Source organism: Corvus brachyrhynchos, unplaced genomic scaffold, assembly GCF_000691975.1.
Source record: "Corvus brachyrhynchos isolate BGI_N302 unplaced genomic scaffold, ASM69197v1 scaffold45, whole genome shotgun sequence".
In the NCBI taxonomy this organism is placed as follows: Eukaryota; Metazoa; Chordata; class Aves; order Passeriformes; family Corvidae; genus Corvus; species Corvus brachyrhynchos.
The window spans coordinates 1,446,346-1,465,666 of NW_008238361.1; the positions used below are offsets into that span (position 1 = coordinate 1,446,346).

The 19,321-nt window shown below is 38.7% G+C and overlaps 1 protein-coding gene across 1 annotated transcript in view; it reads left to right on the forward strand.

Moving 5' to 3' along the window:
- Nucleotides 1-19,321, forward strand: part of NEB (nebulin) — a 108,688-nt gene that overhangs the window by 9,526 nt on the left and 79,841 nt on the right. Inside the window, 33 exon segments of the mRNA XM_017736021.1 lie at nt 840-884; nt 1,851-2,096; nt 2,470-2,577; nt 3,041-3,145; nt 3,446-3,550; nt 3,649-3,753; nt 4,385-4,489; nt 5,538-5,642; nt 5,814-5,921; nt 6,326-6,442; nt 7,075-7,176; nt 7,259-7,366; nt 7,461-7,565; nt 7,930-8,028; nt 8,266-8,370; nt 8,915-9,022; nt 9,523-9,834; nt 10,354-10,560; nt 11,234-11,338; nt 11,480-11,587; nt 11,740-12,051; nt 12,431-12,637; nt 12,918-13,022; nt 13,628-13,735; nt 13,887-14,198; nt 14,318-14,524; nt 14,978-15,082; nt 15,898-16,005; nt 16,969-17,280; nt 17,479-17,682; nt 18,144-18,248; nt 18,592-18,699; nt 19,060-19,312. Coding sequence (XP_017591510.1) covers nt 840-884; nt 1,851-2,096; nt 2,470-2,577; nt 3,041-3,145; nt 3,446-3,550; nt 3,649-3,753; nt 4,385-4,489; nt 5,538-5,642; nt 5,814-5,921; nt 6,326-6,442; nt 7,075-7,176; nt 7,259-7,366; nt 7,461-7,565; nt 7,930-8,028; nt 8,266-8,370; nt 8,915-9,022; nt 9,523-9,834; nt 10,354-10,560; nt 11,234-11,338; nt 11,480-11,587; nt 11,740-12,051; nt 12,431-12,637; nt 12,918-13,022; nt 13,628-13,735; nt 13,887-14,198; nt 14,318-14,524; nt 14,978-15,082; nt 15,898-16,005; nt 16,969-17,280; nt 17,479-17,682; nt 18,144-18,248; nt 18,592-18,699; nt 19,060-19,312 — 4,954 coding nt within the window.

The window sequence follows — 19,321 nt, forward strand, 5'->3', positions numbered from 1 at the left end:
GGAGCAAGCCACTGGGAAGGACCTTAAAGACTTTGCAAACTCCGTTCCTGCATCCATAGGCAATGTTCAGCTGGATTTGGTCTCCAAGAAAGGCAAGAAGATCCAGGGAGCTACTTTGTTCTTTGGGAAGGCTGTGGAGCAAATCCTTCGAGAAGCTATTTTTAAACACATGAAAGACATGAAGGTCGTGTGGAGAAGTGAACCCTGAGTTATCAAGAGCAAAGCATGGCTGATGAACCTCATTAATTTTTGTAATGGGTTCACAGCTGCTGTGGACAAGGGGAGACCAGCGAAGGTTGTGTACCTGGGCTGCTTTAGGGACACCTCCCATTGGGGTTGTATCCCCAAATTTATGAGATGTGGGGGGATAGTGGGCAGTAAAGTGGGTGGAAAATCAGCAGGCTCAGAGTTGTGATCAGCAACAAAGTTTAATGGGCAGTCAGAAATTATTGGTGTCCTTGCAGCATCTGTAGGTAGGAACAACCCTGAGAACAACAGTCATGAGTGTCACCAAATAAAAAACCAGGAAAATCCTGGGGTTTAAGTGCTGATTCTTTTAATGAGGTCATCAGTGTCTTCCCTCTTGTGGGTAAAATTAGATAACAATCTTTCATTGATTGTTTGGGTGATTATTAGTTGAGCAATGCATGGAATAAAAATCCAATCATCAATGCAAAATGTGAACAACAGATATTCAGAACTACCAAATTCAGAATACAAATACAAGCACCTGTGAACTACAGCCCTGCTTCTCCAGACGTGTTTTAAAACAACTTCACAGAAGCTACAATTTGCTGATCTGGCCTAAAAATGATTTTTTTTTTCTCTTTTTTTAAAAGTACTACATTGAGGAGACAATTATTGAGGGGGGTGAGCCACATGAGGTAAGGGTCTTTGTCATGCTGTATGTAGTGCAAAAATGCATGTAATTAACACAGAACACTAAATTAGTGGCCTCTTGTATTCTGAGGTTTAATTTTTCACATTAAACACACAAATATCAGTGAACAATTGCTGCTTAATACTTTATTTTTGCTGCAGTTCCCTGCTGTGTGATGATCTAAGATCAGTTTACATGCATCAGTTCTGTTCCCTTCAGCTTGTGTAATTTCACTGAAAAATTACGGTTTTGCACATTTTTCATCATGTCACTGGTAACAAATATTTGGGTCACCAAGGAGTGATTGCCATAATTTGAAGTTCTACTTCTAAAACAGATAGAACCCAACTCCCTGCTGTGTTACCATGAAATATTCTTTATGGCATGGGCTTATGCAGAAACAGAAGTTATTAATTGTTTAATTCTTGGTGCGTTTTCAGCTCTGTCTCCTTGACTCTCAGAACTTGGACCTTCCTGAATTCCTTTTTAAAGGCAATTTTTTATAAAGCTAATTGATATGAAATGAAACCTGACACTTATTTGGGTGATTTTTGGAGCACATTTTTTTAGTTGCAATAATTATTTTTAGATGCTTTTCATTAGAATCTTGGTATTAAAATTACTGCTTGCAGCATGACTATGTCGATAAACAAGTATATAAACCATTTAAATTGATTGGAAGTTAATGCATGTAGAGCAGAGGCAGCTGGAGCCCCACTCTCCCAGATCCTCTGGAGAATAATTCCGTGAGTTTGATGCAGGAACCAGCCAGAGAGTTCATTCCTTATGGAATGTATAGGGAGCATAATGGTTAATCCCAGTAGGAACAGTGTCCCTGATTTTCTGTCTCCATGTGGATCTGGATGAGAGAAGAGCATCCTTTCACCAGCTGGGGAGGGATGAAAAACACTTATGATAATGAACTTTTACAGCTATAAAACGAGTGATTATTCATTTTTTTAATCCCCAGGTGGTCACTGAGATCACTGAGACCATTAGCACAGACTACTCAGGCCCTGAGACCATTAGGACAGACTACTCAGGCCCTGAGACCATCACCACCACCACCACCTACACAGCTGAGCACACCCAGCCCTCTGGGGAGGATGCAGCCCGTCCCATCAGGAAGAGGAAAATCCGCACAAAAGTGGACCCATCCAAGTTTTTGACACCTTACTTGGAACACAGCAATAAAATGAAGGACCTATTCAGCGAGGTAGGTTGTCCCATGTCTCTCAGTTCTTGAGGAACAGCAGCTTTAAAAATATTTTACAGGGACTGTGTGATAGTTACATTGCAAATAACTGAATTTATCAATAATAAGCTCACGGAGAGAATATAATAAATTAGAGGTGATCCAAATCAGGCTAAAGTTAGAGATGGATTTTTTCCTATTGTGTCAGATGGAATAACCTCAGTTGGCTAAAAAAAGCACAAGTGCAAATGTAATTGAGTAATTTTAGTTTATATTATTTAATAATCTGCCCCAAATTCATGTCCTAACCAGATAAATATGGCAATAATTGCTAATACAGTTCTGCCAGAGCTCTAGGAGATGTCTTAATTATTTTATCATTATGTTCTTCCAGAACAAGTACAAAGAAAAATTTAGAAAAGAAAAAGGAAAGCCATATGCTTCCACAATTGACACCCCTGAAATCCGGAGGATCAAGAAAGTGCAGGACCAGCTCAGCGAGGTGGGTAACAACTGCATGAGGAAAACAATATTTAGTGAGAAGTAAAGAAGCAAATTAAGTCTTGATTTTAAAGGTTAAGTAAGAAGTGGTGATTCCAACCAAGCTGCTGTCTTGCCGTGGCAATGTGGCTGCATTGGTTTGGGCCCTGCAGCCAGTGTTCACATGGGAATGGCCTGGGAAGTGGGGCTACACTGGGCATCTCTCGTAGAGCGTGGAAGTGCTTTTAGAGCTCTGTGATTACAGAAGGCACCACCTCTAACTTGGATTCCCATCTCTTGAAGCTGTCTCAAAGCTGCATTTCTCCCTCAGTTAATTCACAAAATCCATTTGCTTCCATGGGCTTCATTTCGAGGTTCATTTCGGTTCTGAATGTTTATATGGAGGGTGAAAATGTCAGTATTCTGATTTTTGTTTTAAAAAAAGGACTTTTTCTGTAGAATCAATGAATTTTGTTGTGCTCCAGGTTAAATACCGCATGGCTGGGACAGTTGCCAGAACCATTTGCCACGTGGATGAAAAGGCCAAGGATATAGAACATGCAAAGAAAGTGTCACAGCAAGTGAGCAAGGTGAGTAAGTTCTGACTTTCCCAGCATCAGTGGATCCTGAGGTTACTGATAAGAACAAAGTTTTGAGCTCAGAGTGCTAAAGCAACATTTATACAACAGTTTAGAAGCACAGGGAGGGACAGCAGAGAAGTTGGTAAGGCAAATACACTTGTAATCTTAAATATTTCCAGTTGCTCTCTTCAGATGTCACTGGTCTGAGACTTTCACTTTGAAAATATATCTTTAAAGCAGGCAGTTTATTCACAAAAGTAAATATTTCTTTAATGATAGAGTGACCAACTTGCTGATCTTTCCTTCCAGGTATTATATAAACAGAATTGGGAGGAGAATAAGGACAAGTACCTGCTTCCCCCTGATGCTCCAGAGCTTGTGAATGCAATAAAAAACACAGCAATGTTCAGCAAGGTAAGAATAAATAACCACGGGTCCAAGCAGCTGAAGTGAAAGAAGCTTTCAAAGCCAGAAATTAATTAATAATGAGCATTCTGGCATTTTTCTTGTAGAAACTCTATACTGAAGAGTGGGATGCAGACAAAACCCTGTTCTATCCCTACAATGACAGTCCAGAGCTCAGAAGGGTGGCACAGGCTCAGAAGACTCTGAGTGATGTGAGTATCAAAGCAGATATTTGCATGTGGGTACCAAAGGCTGTTGGGTCGTGGTGTAACTTGGGAGATGTCGTCGACTTTGGTTAGATATCAATGCTTCACAGTGGAACAGAAAATAAAAATGTGTAAGTGTGCACAGATAGCTCTGATAGTAGTGATGTTTCATAGACAAAGCTGTGCTTGATATTAGAGTACAAAGTAGAGCATATTAGAGTATAAATCCATTGGCAATTTGATGCTGGATTAGGAATGAACGAAATAATTAATTTGTTAAATCAGTAAGAGGACCTTGAGTATCTCCCCAAATGCAGGAACTCTCTGGGCTGTCTCTAAGTCCAGTGCACTATTGTGGGTCTGCGAATGTGCCTCTAAAGCAGTGATAAGAAAAGTCAGGAGCTGGTGAGACTGGCATTTGCTGATAGTTAGATACATAGAACTCTTCAACGGGGGAATTCAGCTCTTACTTGAAGGTTTCAGTGAATTTTGCAGATGTTCAGAAGTTCCCTGGTAATACACAGATTGAAAGAGTTCCTGCTGCAGGGGCTGTGGGCAGACCTACCCTGTTAATGTGGTGGTAGCAGAGCTCAGTGCTGTGATGCTCAAGTAAATGTTTATTTCTCCCTATTTTCAGATTGTCTACAAAAAGGGGCACGATGAAAGGAAGGCTAAATTCACCTCTCTGCCAGACCCCCCTGATGTGGAACAAGCCAAGAAGGTGACAAGGCAGCTGAGTGATGTGAGTAGAACATGCTGCCCAAACCTCACTCCTGCAGGTAGAGAGGCAAAAAAGGTACCTAAGGAAAGGGAAAGCAAAAGAAAAAACACACAGGAAGACCAACTTTTGCTGGAGAAAGTGGAACCAAGTTGCATAATCTTGTAAGGCAGAAATACGATTTCAACTCCATTCAGAATTTAACTATTATGTATTATTTTATTTTATTTATTTTATTGCATATTGAAAATTACCTGCATTTTAAGATTCGAGTTACAGTATTCACTCATGGTGGAGGAACCACTTAGAAAATTGCACTGAACCCGTTTGGAAGGTAAAATAATTAATTTAGAGACAATTTCTTTAATCTTATTTTTCCATAGCTTAAAAGCTAAATTGTCATCAAGAAAATTTTACAACATGGGAAAAAAAAAGGATCATAATTCTTTAAAATTAATAAAATAGTAAGCTGTCTAGGTATCTCCAAAACTATAAAATATAGAGTTTTTTAAGACTATTTTTGGCATATATGTTCTTTAGCAATGTTAAAAAGGCATTGGAGGAGTTTTATTTTTTATGGTGAGTAATGCAGCTGTGGCTGAAAATGCACCTGGAACACTGAGTCAAAACTCAGGTGTTTTGTTGTTAGACAAACTCTTTAAACATTTGATACTTGATTTCTGTGAGCTTGAATAAATAATAGAAATCAAAAATACCAGGTAATTAAAAGGGTTTGCTTATAACCAGTTCCAGCAGCAATACCAGTAAATTCTGACTTAATGGGCAATATCCCAATATTATGTGGCCAGTGAGAAAACAGAGCTAAAGGAATACATTAGAGATTTATTTATCCTTTTTTAGGTCAGGGAAGGTACTAAGAGAAATGGCTTAGCACTGAAATGGTTTGGTCAAATCATATTTAAGGTGTTTTTTACAATAACTACTAAAATAGTTATAAGGCAGGTGTAAAATATGAAGCAGCTTTAAAAAGACAGCTTTGAAAAATGAATCTCTCAAGTGAAAATGGAACTATGTCTTCAGGATTAAATTTTATTGTTTTGTTTCTTTATAGGTTATTTACCATGAGGACTATAAAAACAAAATCAAAGGCAAGTGGAGTCAAACTCCGTGCTATGACGTGGCAGTTGCAAAAATGAATGCAGAGAATCTAAGTATGGTGAGTGAATCCTGCAGAAAATCTTCAACAGCTTTATCCTTGTTTATGTTCATTTGGAAAATACTGATGCTCCATTTGTGGCATTGCTTATTTCCTAAATAATCCATGCTGTAGATGTCTAATTTACAATTAGATGATATGTTGTTTTCTGTCTGTCTCTGTTCCTAACAGAGGAAATACCAGGAAGACTTTGAAAACATAAAAGACCAAATCTACTTCATGCAGACTGAAACTCCAGAATATAAAGCCAATAAAAGAGCTTCAGAGAATGTCAGCAAGGTGAGGGACCTGTGTTCCACCTGTCCAGCTTGGGAACAGTTCTGAACTCACACAAGTTTGTGCTGAAATTGTTTTGTCAAGACCTTGCATGGTCCTTTGCCACCATAACTTAAATAACAAGGGCATTTTTCCTGAAAAGCTGAAGATTACATAGTAAAATAGATTCATCTCACAGAATGGTTTGGGTGGGAAGGGACTTTAAACACCACCCAGTGCCACCCCCTGCCATGGGCAGGGACGCCTTCCACTATCCCACATTGCTCCAAGCCCATCCAACCTTGCCCTGGACACTTCCAGAGATGGGGCAACCACAGCTTCTCTGGGCAATCACACAAGTTAGTGAGTGTTTGGCTTTTAATACTGATTTTTAAAACCTCTTCTTTTTTTATTTTTATTCTTTCAAGTTCAAATACAGAGCAGACTATGAAAAGAATAAAGCTATTGCAGATTATAATGTGCTCCCTGCTACAGAGAACCCATTGCTGAAGCAATTAAAAGCTGCAGGAGATATTCTGAGTGATGTGAGTATTATCAAAGTGCATTTTCAGTCATGTACCAGGAACCAAACCCATCATTTCTTCACAAGGCTTCTCCTTTGGATCTTGTAGTATTTTTAGTTTTGTAGACCCATATTTGTAATGAGATAGCACCAGCCAGAACAATTCAGGTAAAGAATGATTTCTCCACATATAAATGTAGCAACAGCAGTGGCACGTGGATAGCTAATTACTGTATAGTTAATTTAGATCCTTATGGATAATGAATCACAAGAGGACAGTTCTTCCCTTACTGTTTGAAGGAATTTCAACTAATGATGATAAAATACCTGGTACTTTTACATATTTTTATATTATGTTCTGGTTATTCACTGTAATGGTCTTCTCAGTTCCTCTTTTATTTGTATGAAAAGACATTGATTCTTTCTCAGTGTCAGAAGTTCAAAACCCATTGGTAAGATCTTTCTGTCTTCTGTTACAAACCTAAAAAGAGTTATTTTAAAAAACCATTGGGAAAACAGTGCCATCTGTTTCTCAGTCCTGTGGGAAAGCTTTTCTTTGGAACCGTTTCACAGTTTTACTCTTGTCATTTTTAACGTGGTGGAGGTGACTTGCAGTGAAATCTCCTGCATGATCTGGTGTTATTTGATTTGCAGAAATTATATAAAGAAGCCTATGAACAGTCCAGAGGAAACAGAATGAATTACTGTGAGACACCCAAGTTCCAGACTGATGCTGCTCTGAAGGACTTTAGTGATGTAGGTATTTCGTTTGGGGTTCATCCTTCAGTACTGACCCTCTTGATTACTTTTGCTTCTCAACTCGTGGTTATTTTGGCAGGTAAAATATAAAGATGCATATCAGAAGAACATTTTGGGACACTACCTGGGCAGCTTTGAGGACCCACATTACAACCACTGCATGCAAGTTGAAGCTATGAAAAGTGATGTAAGTGTGGCAATTGTTCTGTTTTCCCCATCGCTCTGGCCATTCAGACAAAGCTCAGTTGTGGTTCCTTACTGAATGCTCCTTTTGTTTCTAGAAAAATTACAAAGCAGATTATGAGGAAGAAAAGACAAAGTGCTACTTCCCTCAGACCATAACTCAAGAGTATGAAGCAATTAAGAAGTTGGAGCAATGTAAAGATGTGAGTACAGGACAGCAGTGGTTCACCACAGAAAAATTAACCAGGTGATCCCTGGTAACATCAATGATTTTGAATTTGGCCTCATTGCCATGTGACTTTTAAAAACCGTATCTATTTTAGGGCCTTTTGTGACATCTAGTGATCAAAACAGATATAGCACAATCCTTTTCATAAGTAAAACCAAAAGATTAGAACAGTAGTACCAAAATGAAGCATGAACCTCAAGCATTCACTTGCTTAAGTCAACATATTTTTAATTTATACTTTAAAAGAACTTAATTTATTAATAATTTTATTTACTTTATCAACACTTGGAAAATACTTTATATGCATTTTCTACAAATATTTTTTTATCTTCTTTCAGTACACCTACAAAAAGCATCCTGATCAAACCAAATTCACTTCAGTGACTGACTCTCCAGTACAGAAGCAAGCAGAGATCAACAGCAAACAACTGAGTGATGTAAGTAAACTTTGGAAACACTCTGACATTATCAGTTTCTGCCCTGTGCCCACCTTCACTCCATCCTCCGGCTTTAAGAGCACTCCTGAAACAATTGTTTGGGTGAATGTGTGTATTTACAATTTTATTCCAGCCAAAAATCACCTGGAAATCAGATTTTTTTTTTTTTTATATAGTTTTTCAATTCACAGTCTATAAATTGGGCTGCTAAATGTCTTTCTTTATTTTTCTTTGCAGATATTGTATAAATCCAAAGGGGAAGAAATTATTCACAAGTACCACCTCCCTCCTGATGTGCCCCAGTTCATCCAGGCTAGAGTTAATGCCTACAACATCAGTGATGTGAGTATATTTTGCATTTCAACACCATGAAGCTCTCCGCTGATAATACCAATTTTATTGCCTTTGTGATGTTAAATTTTTGATGGCATTATCAGCTTTCCAGAAATGAGATAAAAACTGACATCTCCCTTAACAGCCTTGGAATTTTAATAGTCTGGCCAGACTGATAAAAAAAATCAGCCAGGCTGCTTTCCCCAGTCCCTGCAGAGCACAAAGCCTGAGCTTGAAGCTAACAGGAAAAAAATTCTGAAGGTTCAGTCAGATGAAAAAGGGTTTTGCTTAAGAAAGGGAAAAAATGCCACTGATAGAGTTGTTCTAAACAAAAATTGCAAAAAATGCTTATGGAGTTCATGAGTATCTTTGTAGTAGATTTATTTATTATAATGGAACTGTAGTTTATGTACAGGTTGAAAATTTTTCCTTGAAATTACATGGACTAAACTGGATATTTTAATTCCTATAGCTATAATAAAACGTGGGCTTAAACTCTTTATTAGAATTGCTATTCCTGACGCCACAAACTCTTCCCTTTTTTCCCTCCAAGGCTAACTACAAAGCAGACTGGAAGAAAACCCTTGCCAAAGGCTATGATCTGAAACCAGATGCCATTCCAATTATTGCTGCTAAAGCTTCTCGGAATATTGCAAGTGATGTAAGTAGGATTTACATCCAGTGGAACGCATACCCCTCCTGCATTTCATTATTTATTATTATTTACCTGTGCTGGAGACCTGTACTCCTGCTTTAGCAAAAGTTTATAAGTGACTCTTCATTCTCCTCTTGAACATCCCTAATTGAATATTGGGATATTGCATTGTTTGGTGAGGCTGTTCAATAATTTATTATTATTATGGTCTTAATTAACAGCAGAATGTCCCTGGGAGTTACAAGCCTGTGTCAGTGACAATGGTGAGGGAGGGCTTCTAGCTACAGACGTGGGTTGAGATATGTACCAGGTGTCAAGACAAGCTGAAAAATCCAATAATCCTCTTCTTTTTTTGACCTAAATAATCCTGTGCTGTTGTAAAAACCATTTATGAGGTTACAGAATGAGCTGCAGTCGTTAGTGCTTTGGAACTCAGTGTTTTAAACCCATCCAAAGTGTGTTTTCTCTTTCACAAGTGGCTAAGGCTGTTCTCCCTTTGTCTCTAGCACAAGTACAAGGAATCCTACGAGAAAGACAAAGGCAAGCAGGTCGGGTTCCGGAGCCTGCAGGATGATCCCAAACTTGTTCACTACATGAAAGTGGCCAAAATCCAATCGGATCGGGAGTACAAGAAGGATTATGAGGTCACCAAGACCAAATATCATGCTCCTTTGGATATGTTCAGCGTGACAGCTGCCAAGAAAGCCCAGGAGGTGGTGACAAACGCTGGCTATAAGCAGCCAATTCACCATTACACCCTCCTGCCTGATTCTGTGAACCTGGAGCTGTCCAGAAACGTGATGCAGCTTCAGAGTGATGTATGTCATCAATAATCAGCTCCATGTTTAATTCTCATAATGACTGTGTGACATCATTAACCTTTTAAGGCTAAAAAATGTATTTATATAATCCAATATATTTTATACTGAATTAGCAGTAGATTGGGATGTAAATGACTGGTCTGGAACCATGTATTTTCCAAACATTACGAGAATTATGTGTAGCTATTAAGTTCTAGGAAACTTGTCTAGCAAGGAACAACTTTTTTTATATCTCTTCATATTTTGGCTTATTCCCAGGAAATGAGCATGCTTTACTAATTGATGTATTTTTGTAGTCAGTTTTTAATTACCGTGATTTTATTTCTCCTGTCAGAAATTGTAGGTTATGTACTAGGTCTAAATACTGACTCTATCATAGTTAAATTTTAACTAAATCTAAATTTCCCCTCTAAAATGAACCATGAGGAGAAGTTTTAAGGCTTTACCTGTTTTATGTATATAAATTTATGTCTTTTTTCTTGCCTCACTGTGTTTTTCTTGTTTATTGTTGAAAAGAATCTGTACAAATCTGACTTCAATAACTGGCTGAGAGGAGTTGGCTGGGTACCAATTCAGTCACTGGATGTAGAAAAGGCCAAGAAAGCCACAGAAATTCTCAGTGAGAAGAAATATCGCCAACATCCCGACCAGCTGAAGTTCTCCATCCCCATGGATGCCATGGAACAAGTCCTGGCCAAGCAAAATGCCAAGACCATGAACAAGGTGGGAATTGTTGGATTGACCCAGAGTTTGGGTCTTTGTCTTGCAAAACTGTGGGGCAAGGTGCATTCCCACTGAAATTATTAAAATTTCCAGTGGGTGTAGTGGTTCCTTGGTTAAGACTGGACACTGAGAGATCATGGAAGCCTCAGACTGCTCATAATTAAGGGAGTTTCATTTTCTGTTTCTGAAGATTGAAGATTTCTTCTCCACATTTGTAGTGCTTTAGTAACCTTTTTTCTGTAGGAAGTACTCACAATCAATGAACTGCAAAAAACCTGGAATTCTGTCAGTTTTGTACAAGTTTCCTTAAAACTGGAGTTCTTCACACTTGTCCCCAGTTATCCAGGACACCCCTGATCCTTATTCCATGTTTTCCATGGAAAGAGTGTGAAAATAAAAATACGCTTCCCATTAAAGCTGGGAAGAACACAGACTGAAAACTTCCAGCCTCAATATTTCTTAATTATCAAAACATACTTTGCAAATTTCTCAAAATACTAAATAAAGGAGGGAGCTAAGGTTGCTCCTCAGCAGCTCTATTTGTGAAGGTTATTTCTGGTGCTGATAATATTTCTATGAAATATTGCTTATTGCAAATGAGCAGAACAGAAGCAAACTCTTATTTTATGAGTTCAATACCTTTTCAATGCTAAAAATTTCTTCATAATTGCAGAGGCTGTACACAGATAAATGGAACAAAGAGAAGACCAGCATTCATGTTATGCCAGACACCCCAGAAATTCTGCAGTGCAAAGTGAACCAGATGACAATGAGTGATGTGAGTTACTGTGCTCGTGGTGGGCGTTCAGTGCCTCCTGCACAGAGCAAAAGTCGCTGTCATTTTAATGCCTTGTTTGAAAACATTTAACTTCAGAGTTCTGCCTTCATGACACCTGTTCTCTTTCACATCTGAACTTAGAAACTTTACAAAGCTGAATGGGAGGAGGACAAGAAGAAGGGTTATGACTTGCAGCCAGATGCAATTCCAATAAAAGCAGCCAAAAGTTCCAGAGACATCGCGAGTGATGTGAGTTTGGTTGGGTGATACCATTCCGGGACTTTATTTAAATTGAATGACTAAACCTGAGATCTTGTGATCTGTTTTTCCAGTGATAAAACAGAGCTTAATATTGCATGTTTAAATTGAGGTTTTTGCTGTTTTCTCTTTCCTGCTCTCAGTATAAATACAAACTGGCCTACGAGAAGAGCAAAGGGAAGCACATTGGCTTCCGCAGCCTGGAGGACGACCCCAAGCTGGTGCACTTCATGCAGGTGGCCAAGATGCAATCTGACAGAGAGTACAAAAAAGGTTATGAGGCGGCCAAGACTAATTTCCACACTCCAGTTGACATGGTCAGTGTGGTGGCAGCCAAGAAAGCTCAGGAAGTGGCTACAAATGCAAACTACAAGAACTTGATCCATACCTACAACGTCCTGCCTGATGCTATGAGCATTGAATTGGCCAAAAACATGATGCAGTTACAAAGTGATGTAAGTAAGAGGTTCTTCATCCTTTGCACTGTGAATACAAAGCTGCTTGGTTTATGAAAAAACACTGTAAGATAAATAGTGTTATTTTCTGAATGAAATTAGGTCACGTATATACTAAAATGTAGTAAATTAAACAAGTTTTTCAACAATTACAGCCATTTTGTTTTTCCTCTGAAATACTAAAGAATTTGAGCTTAGAAATAAGTCATTTTATGGATATTTACTCCTTACGTGTCCCATCAGGCTCTTCAGGAGCAATAGTCATGTGCAGACCAAGACAGGAAAAGCTTCATTTCCCTTAATACATTTTATCTTGTACTTCCAAATTTATCAACTATTTTATGTTTCATATTGATTTTTATCTACTTTCTGCCTCCAGAATCAATACAAAGCAGAGTATGATGAAACTATGAAAGGTGTTGGGTGGCTCCCACTGGGCTCCCTGGAAGCTGAGAAGAACAAAAAAGCCATGGAAATTGTTAGTGAGAAGAAATATCGCCAGCATCCAGACAAGTTGAAGTACTCTGTTCCTATGGATTCCATGAACATGGTCTTAGCTTTAAATAATGCCAAAATCATGGATGAGGTAAGAAAGTACTCATCAAAATTCATTTAAGCTTGCAGAAGTAGGAAACAATGTACATCATATTGAATAGTCAATCCTATTGTATGCAGAGCTTTAGAAAGCGTGATTTTCTTTCGTAGCTAATGTGCTTTAAGTGCTAAAATAAAAAGCTAAGTGTGCCTCCCATGGTAGTAACACATCATTGTCAAGGCAGTTTGGATTTCAAGTAGGAAATAGTCTTTTAAATTGTTTTATTTAATAATAAGAGATGTTGAGATCTCTATTGTTTAAATTCTTCCAGCACAAATACAAACAAGCCTGGGAAGAAGACAAAAAGAAGGTTCACATCACTCCAGATATTCCACAGATTGCTTTAGCAAAAGCAAATGCACTCAATTTAAGTGACGTGAGTATTGTTTGTAAGGCCATGACCTTGCTCTTGTTTTTTGATTAGGAATAAGTGAGATGAGAGCATGCAAAAGTCTCACCTTGCAAGCCTGCAGTAATTTCACAAAACCTATTAATTTTCCTTTTCCCTGCTTCCTTCCCCAAAATTAAATACCCAAAATTTCCAAGACAAAGCCATGTTATAGTCAGGTTGTGAAGTGTTCATGGAGGTCATTAAAATACAACAGCTGCTAACAAAATAGTAGACTTTGAGTACTATTCATGTTCTTTTACTGTATTTGTTATTTTATTATTGATTATTTTATTTCCCCATGCACAAAGTTTTGTACAGGATTCAAAATGTTTGTAGGTAGCACCTGTTCTTTTGGGAAAAAGATGACATTATAGACAGGTTTTGGTAGCCAGTTGTTAAATCTGCATATGCTAAATAAAGGACTGCTTGTAATTGTGCACATCTTCAACATGGACAGAAATAGATATTTTTATCTCTTTTTATTTTTTAAGCTGGCATCCTTATAGATGTAACTTTTCACCATTATTTGTGCGTGTGGAAAATATGCAAATTTTTGCTTTATTTAAAGATGTTGTTTTTCCTTTTTACAGAAAATGTACAGATCCTCATTTGAAGAAATCAGGAAGAAAGGATATGATCTCAGGGCAGATGCTATTCCTGTCAAAGCTGCCAAAGCTTCCAGGGATATTGCCAGTGATGTAAGTTCTTGGGAGAAAAAAGGGGCAGGGACACCTTCCACTATCCCAGGTTGCTCCAGCCTGGCCTTGGACACTTCCAGGGATCCAGAGGCAGCCCCCCCTTATTTTCAAATCTAAATTAATTAAACTCTCTCTTTCTGTTCTCTTCCAGTATAAATACAAATTAGGGTACGAACAAGACAAGGGGAAACTCGTCGGCTTCCGCAGCCTCCAGGATGATCCCAAACTTGTCCATTGCATGCAAGTGGCCAAGATGCAGTCAGACAGGGAGTACAAGAAGGCCTATGAGCAGAGCAAGACTAATTACCAGACACCTTCTGATGCCCTCAGCGTGGTGGCAGCCAAGGAGGCCCAGGACCGTGTGACCAACGCCAACTACAAACGCCTGATCCACCAGTACGTGCTCCTGCCAGATGCAATGAGTTTGGAGCTGTACAGAAACATGAATCAGATCCAAAGTGATGTAAGTTTTCTTTTTGTGACTTTTGTTTTTGCATCATGGCTGCATTTTGGAAAGAACAGGATTATTTTGTTTGAGATGTTTGTACATTGTGAACTTTGCTTTTGTGTCCTGTTTGGCAGAATGAGTACAAGCAGGATTACAAGGAGTGGTTCAGAGGGATTGGTTGGAATCCCATTGGTTCTCTGGATGTGGAGAAGTCAAAGAAAGCCACAGAGATTGCGAGTGATCGGAAGTACCGCCAGCACCCCAGCATATTGCCCTTCACCAAACAGAATGATGCCATGGACCTGGTCCTTGCAAAGCAGAACGCAAATATCATGAACAAAGTGAGTATTTAGGGGAAAAGCCAGGCAGGCATTCACATATAATCCTTTCCAATAACCAGTTTGGAAATCTCTGTCACACCTTTATGTAGCAGCATTTCCATGTGAAAAACAACTGTCACAGGCTCCTCTTTTTTTCATTTTTTCCTCAGTGAAACAGTTACCGATAAACAGCATTGGTTAAAGAAATATTTTCTCATTTTTCTCCAACATATGTTCTTCCCATTCTTATATAGAAATGACTGGTCCTGAAAATCTTGATAGCTGGGTTTCATTAGAAGCAAGACCAGACAACAATTCAGCTGATTCTGGATTAGGTCATTACATAGTAAAATAAATCAGAGTCAGCACCTTCACCTTTTTACCCATCCATATCCAAATGGAAAGGTGAAAACCCTGAAAGAATCATCTTTTGTCATTTCTATTAACACATCTTATGTAACTTTCTGTCCATAGCATGCTTATACTCAAGCCTGGGAGAAGGATAAAACTCAGGTCCATGTGATGCCAGACACACCAGATATTCTACAGGCCAAACAGAACAAGACAAACTACAGTCAGGTAGAGTATTTTGATAATCCTACCAGTATTTTAAATTAATATCTACTGGGGATTTAGAACACAGGCAAGAATTTCATGTGGGTAGTATTTTCAGAGTAAAATAAGTACCAGCTTCAGGCTAGCAAACTAACAGACTGAATTGCATTATAAAGTATGGAAAATATAAGTCCTGCTTTTGAAATCTGGAAGTGCGTAGTCTGTACTCTATGCTTAGCATAGAAATCAGTCATGTTAAAAATTCCTTACTATAAAATTACAAGTTAAGTGTGTATATTTTTAACTTAGCCTATGGGAAAAAGTAGACTCAGTGATTCCAGCTTTTCTCGCAGCTTTCAGATAGGAGAAAGTGACCATTGTGCCAGTAAAAAATACTCAGGTTTTGCTTTGCATAATTGCTTAGAGGCAGATCTTTGACTTAAGAATGCCTGTACTGAAAATCAACTGTGCACAAACTGACTTGACTGTTAAATGGCTTCATGAAAGCCTTATTAATTAAAATTTTGTTAAGCCAATCAAAAAGTGTTCAGTTATCTCAGATGGATATATTTCAGCTTCTCCAGATATGTTTCAAATCCTCAAGATAGGCTATAGTAGGAAGCTGCTAAAAAAAACTATTTAGTCCCTCTCCTAAGCCTTGGAAGACCAGCATTTCTTGTTTATCACTTTCCCATTTCTCAGTTCCCATTCTTGTAGCCCTTGTCTCATAACTGAAGCCTGTGAGATGACCAGAATTTGGTGATAGGGATCATTAGTGTATCTAAACAGCAGGTGAGGTACATATTACTGGTTTTAATTAATACTGTTTTCAATTTTAGAAACTCTACAAGCTTGGCTGGGAGGAAATGATAAAGAAAGGCTATGACCTCACACCTGAAGCCATGTCAGTGAAAGCTGCCAAAGCTTCAAGGGACATTGCCAGTGATGTAAGCAGCATTTTAACTCAATGTGACAAGCATTGATCTGGTTGTTACAACCTACAGATTCACACTAAATTGAAATACACCTCTCTGCTAAGGTGTGGCTTGGAGTCAAAACCAGCATTGCTGACAAATCTCCTTCCTGAGCTGTTTTTGTCAAATTTAACAAGGGTTTCTTTGGCATCTTAACAAGTCTGAAGTTTGGTCCATCCATAACATGGCTGGTCACACAAAGGGAGGAGTTTTCTGCTCATTTGGATGCTTCATTTTCAGAGCAGCACCAAATTTGGTCCAATTAGCTGAGCCCAGTGCCTATGCAGAGAAATCCTCGTCACAGCTCTGAAAGAGATGTGGTGACACATGCACTGCTGTTACCGTAACTTGGTACAAATACAACTCCTGCATTTGTGCAAGAGATTTTATTAATCATTAAGAAATGTTTTCTGTGCTTAAGTATCTTCGTATTTCATCGTTATTCATTGTTGATGATGTTATTCATCAAAATATTTCAGTGTGTCAGTGTCAGGGAGTTCTGAGCAGTGTGAGTGTTTGAATCAGATGGCACAGGAGACCCTTCCTATTGCCATGCTCTCTTCCTTCCCAAGGATTCTTTCTTTTTCAGGGAGAGCATTCACTGACACCGAGTGATGCATGCTATTTAATCAAGGGGCTGCTAAAACTTTTCATGAGATGCCATAACAAGTTGCTTATTTATAGAATCATAGAATCACAAAAGGATTTGGGTTGGAAGGGACGTTAAGGATTGTTCAGTTCCACCCTTGCTGTGGGCAGGACCACCCTCCACTATCCCAGGTTGCTCCAAGCCCTGTCCAACCTGGCCTGGGACACTTCCAGGGATAATTTCATAAGGAACATTAAGATGAGAAATCATATTGATATTTTGCTTGTGTATTTTACCCTTGTATGTTTGTTACTGTGATTTGAGTTGTGCCATCTTTGCCATTCCAGTTCAAGTACAAAGAAGGATACCGCAAGCAGCAGGGACATCACATCGGGTTCCGCAGCTTGCAGGATGATCCCAAGATGTTGTGGTCCATGCAAGTAGCTAAAATGCAGAGTGAGAGGGAGTACAAGAAGGACTTTGAAAAGTGGAAGACCAAGTTCAATATGCCTGTGGATATGTTGGGCTTCCTTCTGGCTAAGAAGTGTCAGGAGCTGGTCAGTGATGTGGACTACAAACGGATACTGCACCACTGGACTTGTCTGCCAGACCAGGTCGATGTCACCGAGGCAAAGAGGGTCAACGAACTGCAGAGTGATGTAAGCTCCCTCTGGGTTTAATTCACTTATTTTCATGTGAAATAATTACTGCTTATTGGAAAGTATCTTTGATAACTCACTTTTGATACCAATATAGATCAGATTGGAGCTAAACTGCCAGTTAGACTTTTCATAGGGTTTAATCAATGAACAGTGAAATAATCTACTATGGTTTTGATTGATTTTCATCCTTAACAGAACCTGTATAAGTCAGATCTGCAGTGGCTCAGAGGCATTGGATGGAGTCCTTTGGGATCTCTGGAGTCTGAAAAGAACAAGAAAGCTTCTGAAATACTGAGTGAGAAGAAGTACAGGCAGCACCCAGACACTATTAAGTTCACAAGTATCCCAGATGCCATGGATATCGTTTTGGCAAAATCTAATGCCAAAAATAGGAGTGATGTAAGTTGCCTCTAGAGACAGAATGTGGGATTAAATATGTGAATACATTAATACACATTTTTAAAAGGATCTCTCTATCAGAACATGTGCTTAAAATATACAAATAGCAGGTGTTTATAGTCAGGGCCTCACTGCTCTTTGTGCCTTGTTCAGAAGATGAAGAACTTGAGTGCTGCTAACTTATTCAGTAATAGCTACAAATCAGACCTTTAATAGGTAGTATGTAAATATATTGCCTTAATGCTGTTTCCCTGGCATTACATGGATGTAAAGAAAGAAGAAAGGCTGTATTTCAGTAAGAAGTCATTGTATTTTTTTATTTCAGTCTCTTTTGTTGTTAACATTCCTCTTGCTTGCTTAGTGCATCTTTGCTTTGCTAATGCAGAGAAAAGGTGAACTGAAATTATTGCTGTGCAGGTGAATCTCCGGTCAGACCAGGTCTTTATTTGTGTCTCCTTTAGATACTCTACCGGCAAGCTTGGAACAAGGACAAGACTCAGGTTCACATCATGCCTGATACTCCTGAAATTTTGCTGGCTAAATCAAACTTGATTAACACAAGTGATGTAAGTTTGCATTTGAAACTGGGTATAGAGAATCACGAGATTGTATTACTCGCCTCTGTAGAAGGCTCTGGGAATCACTCAGTTTACTATATTTGCTAAAAGAAAATTTTGATCTTCAATGAAATAATCAGAAAATATTCAGACTGTAGTTTTTAAATATTTTACATCCAAGGTTACAAAATACATGTCATTAATAGCAGGGTATGGAGTTGAATTTGATTAATTAAATTGTGTTTGGAAACTCATTCTTTCTTTTCAATAGTCGGAGGTGGAGAGTTGTAACATTGAAAAACTCTCTAGAGAGTTTTATTTACATTAATTCTTTTGAATGCTTCTCCAACAGAAACGTTACAAGGTAGGATATGAAGAGCTGAAGAAGAAAGGTTATGACCTTCCTCCTGATGCCATCCCCCTCCAGGCAGCCAAGGCATCCCGAGACATAGCCAGTGAGGTGGGTCTTGCAGAGGGAAAATGAGAGTGGGGTGCAGAGGAGGCACATAATCTTGGATAGAAATATATTGAACAGGAGTAGATATGTAAAATTTTATCATTGTTACATTGCTGCCCACCTCAAAGGTTGTATAGTTCTTAATGGTGTAAAGTTAATTAAATAAATACAATAATTTAAAGATGATAATATATAAGAAATACCGTAATATTTCCTGGACATTAAATGAAATGATAAAAATATTGTGAAAACAAACAAACAAAATATGTTAGATGCAAGATGATTAACCAATATATTAACAAGAGGGAAACTGAAATGGCAGCTTGGAAATAGGTAGTAATTGTTTCTTCTGTGTTCAATTAGTATAAATACAAAACTGCGTACAGAAAGCAGCTGGGCCACCACATTGGGGCCCGCAACATCGAGGACGACCCCAAGATGATGTGGTCGATGCACGTGGCCAAGATCCAGAGTGACAGAGAGTACAAGAAAGCCTTTGAGAAGTCCAAGACGCACTTCAGCAGCCCTGTGGACATGCTGGGAGTGGTGTTGGCCAAGAAATGCCAGGAGCTGGTCAGTGATGTTGATTACCGGCACCCTCTGCACCACTGGACCTGCCTGACGG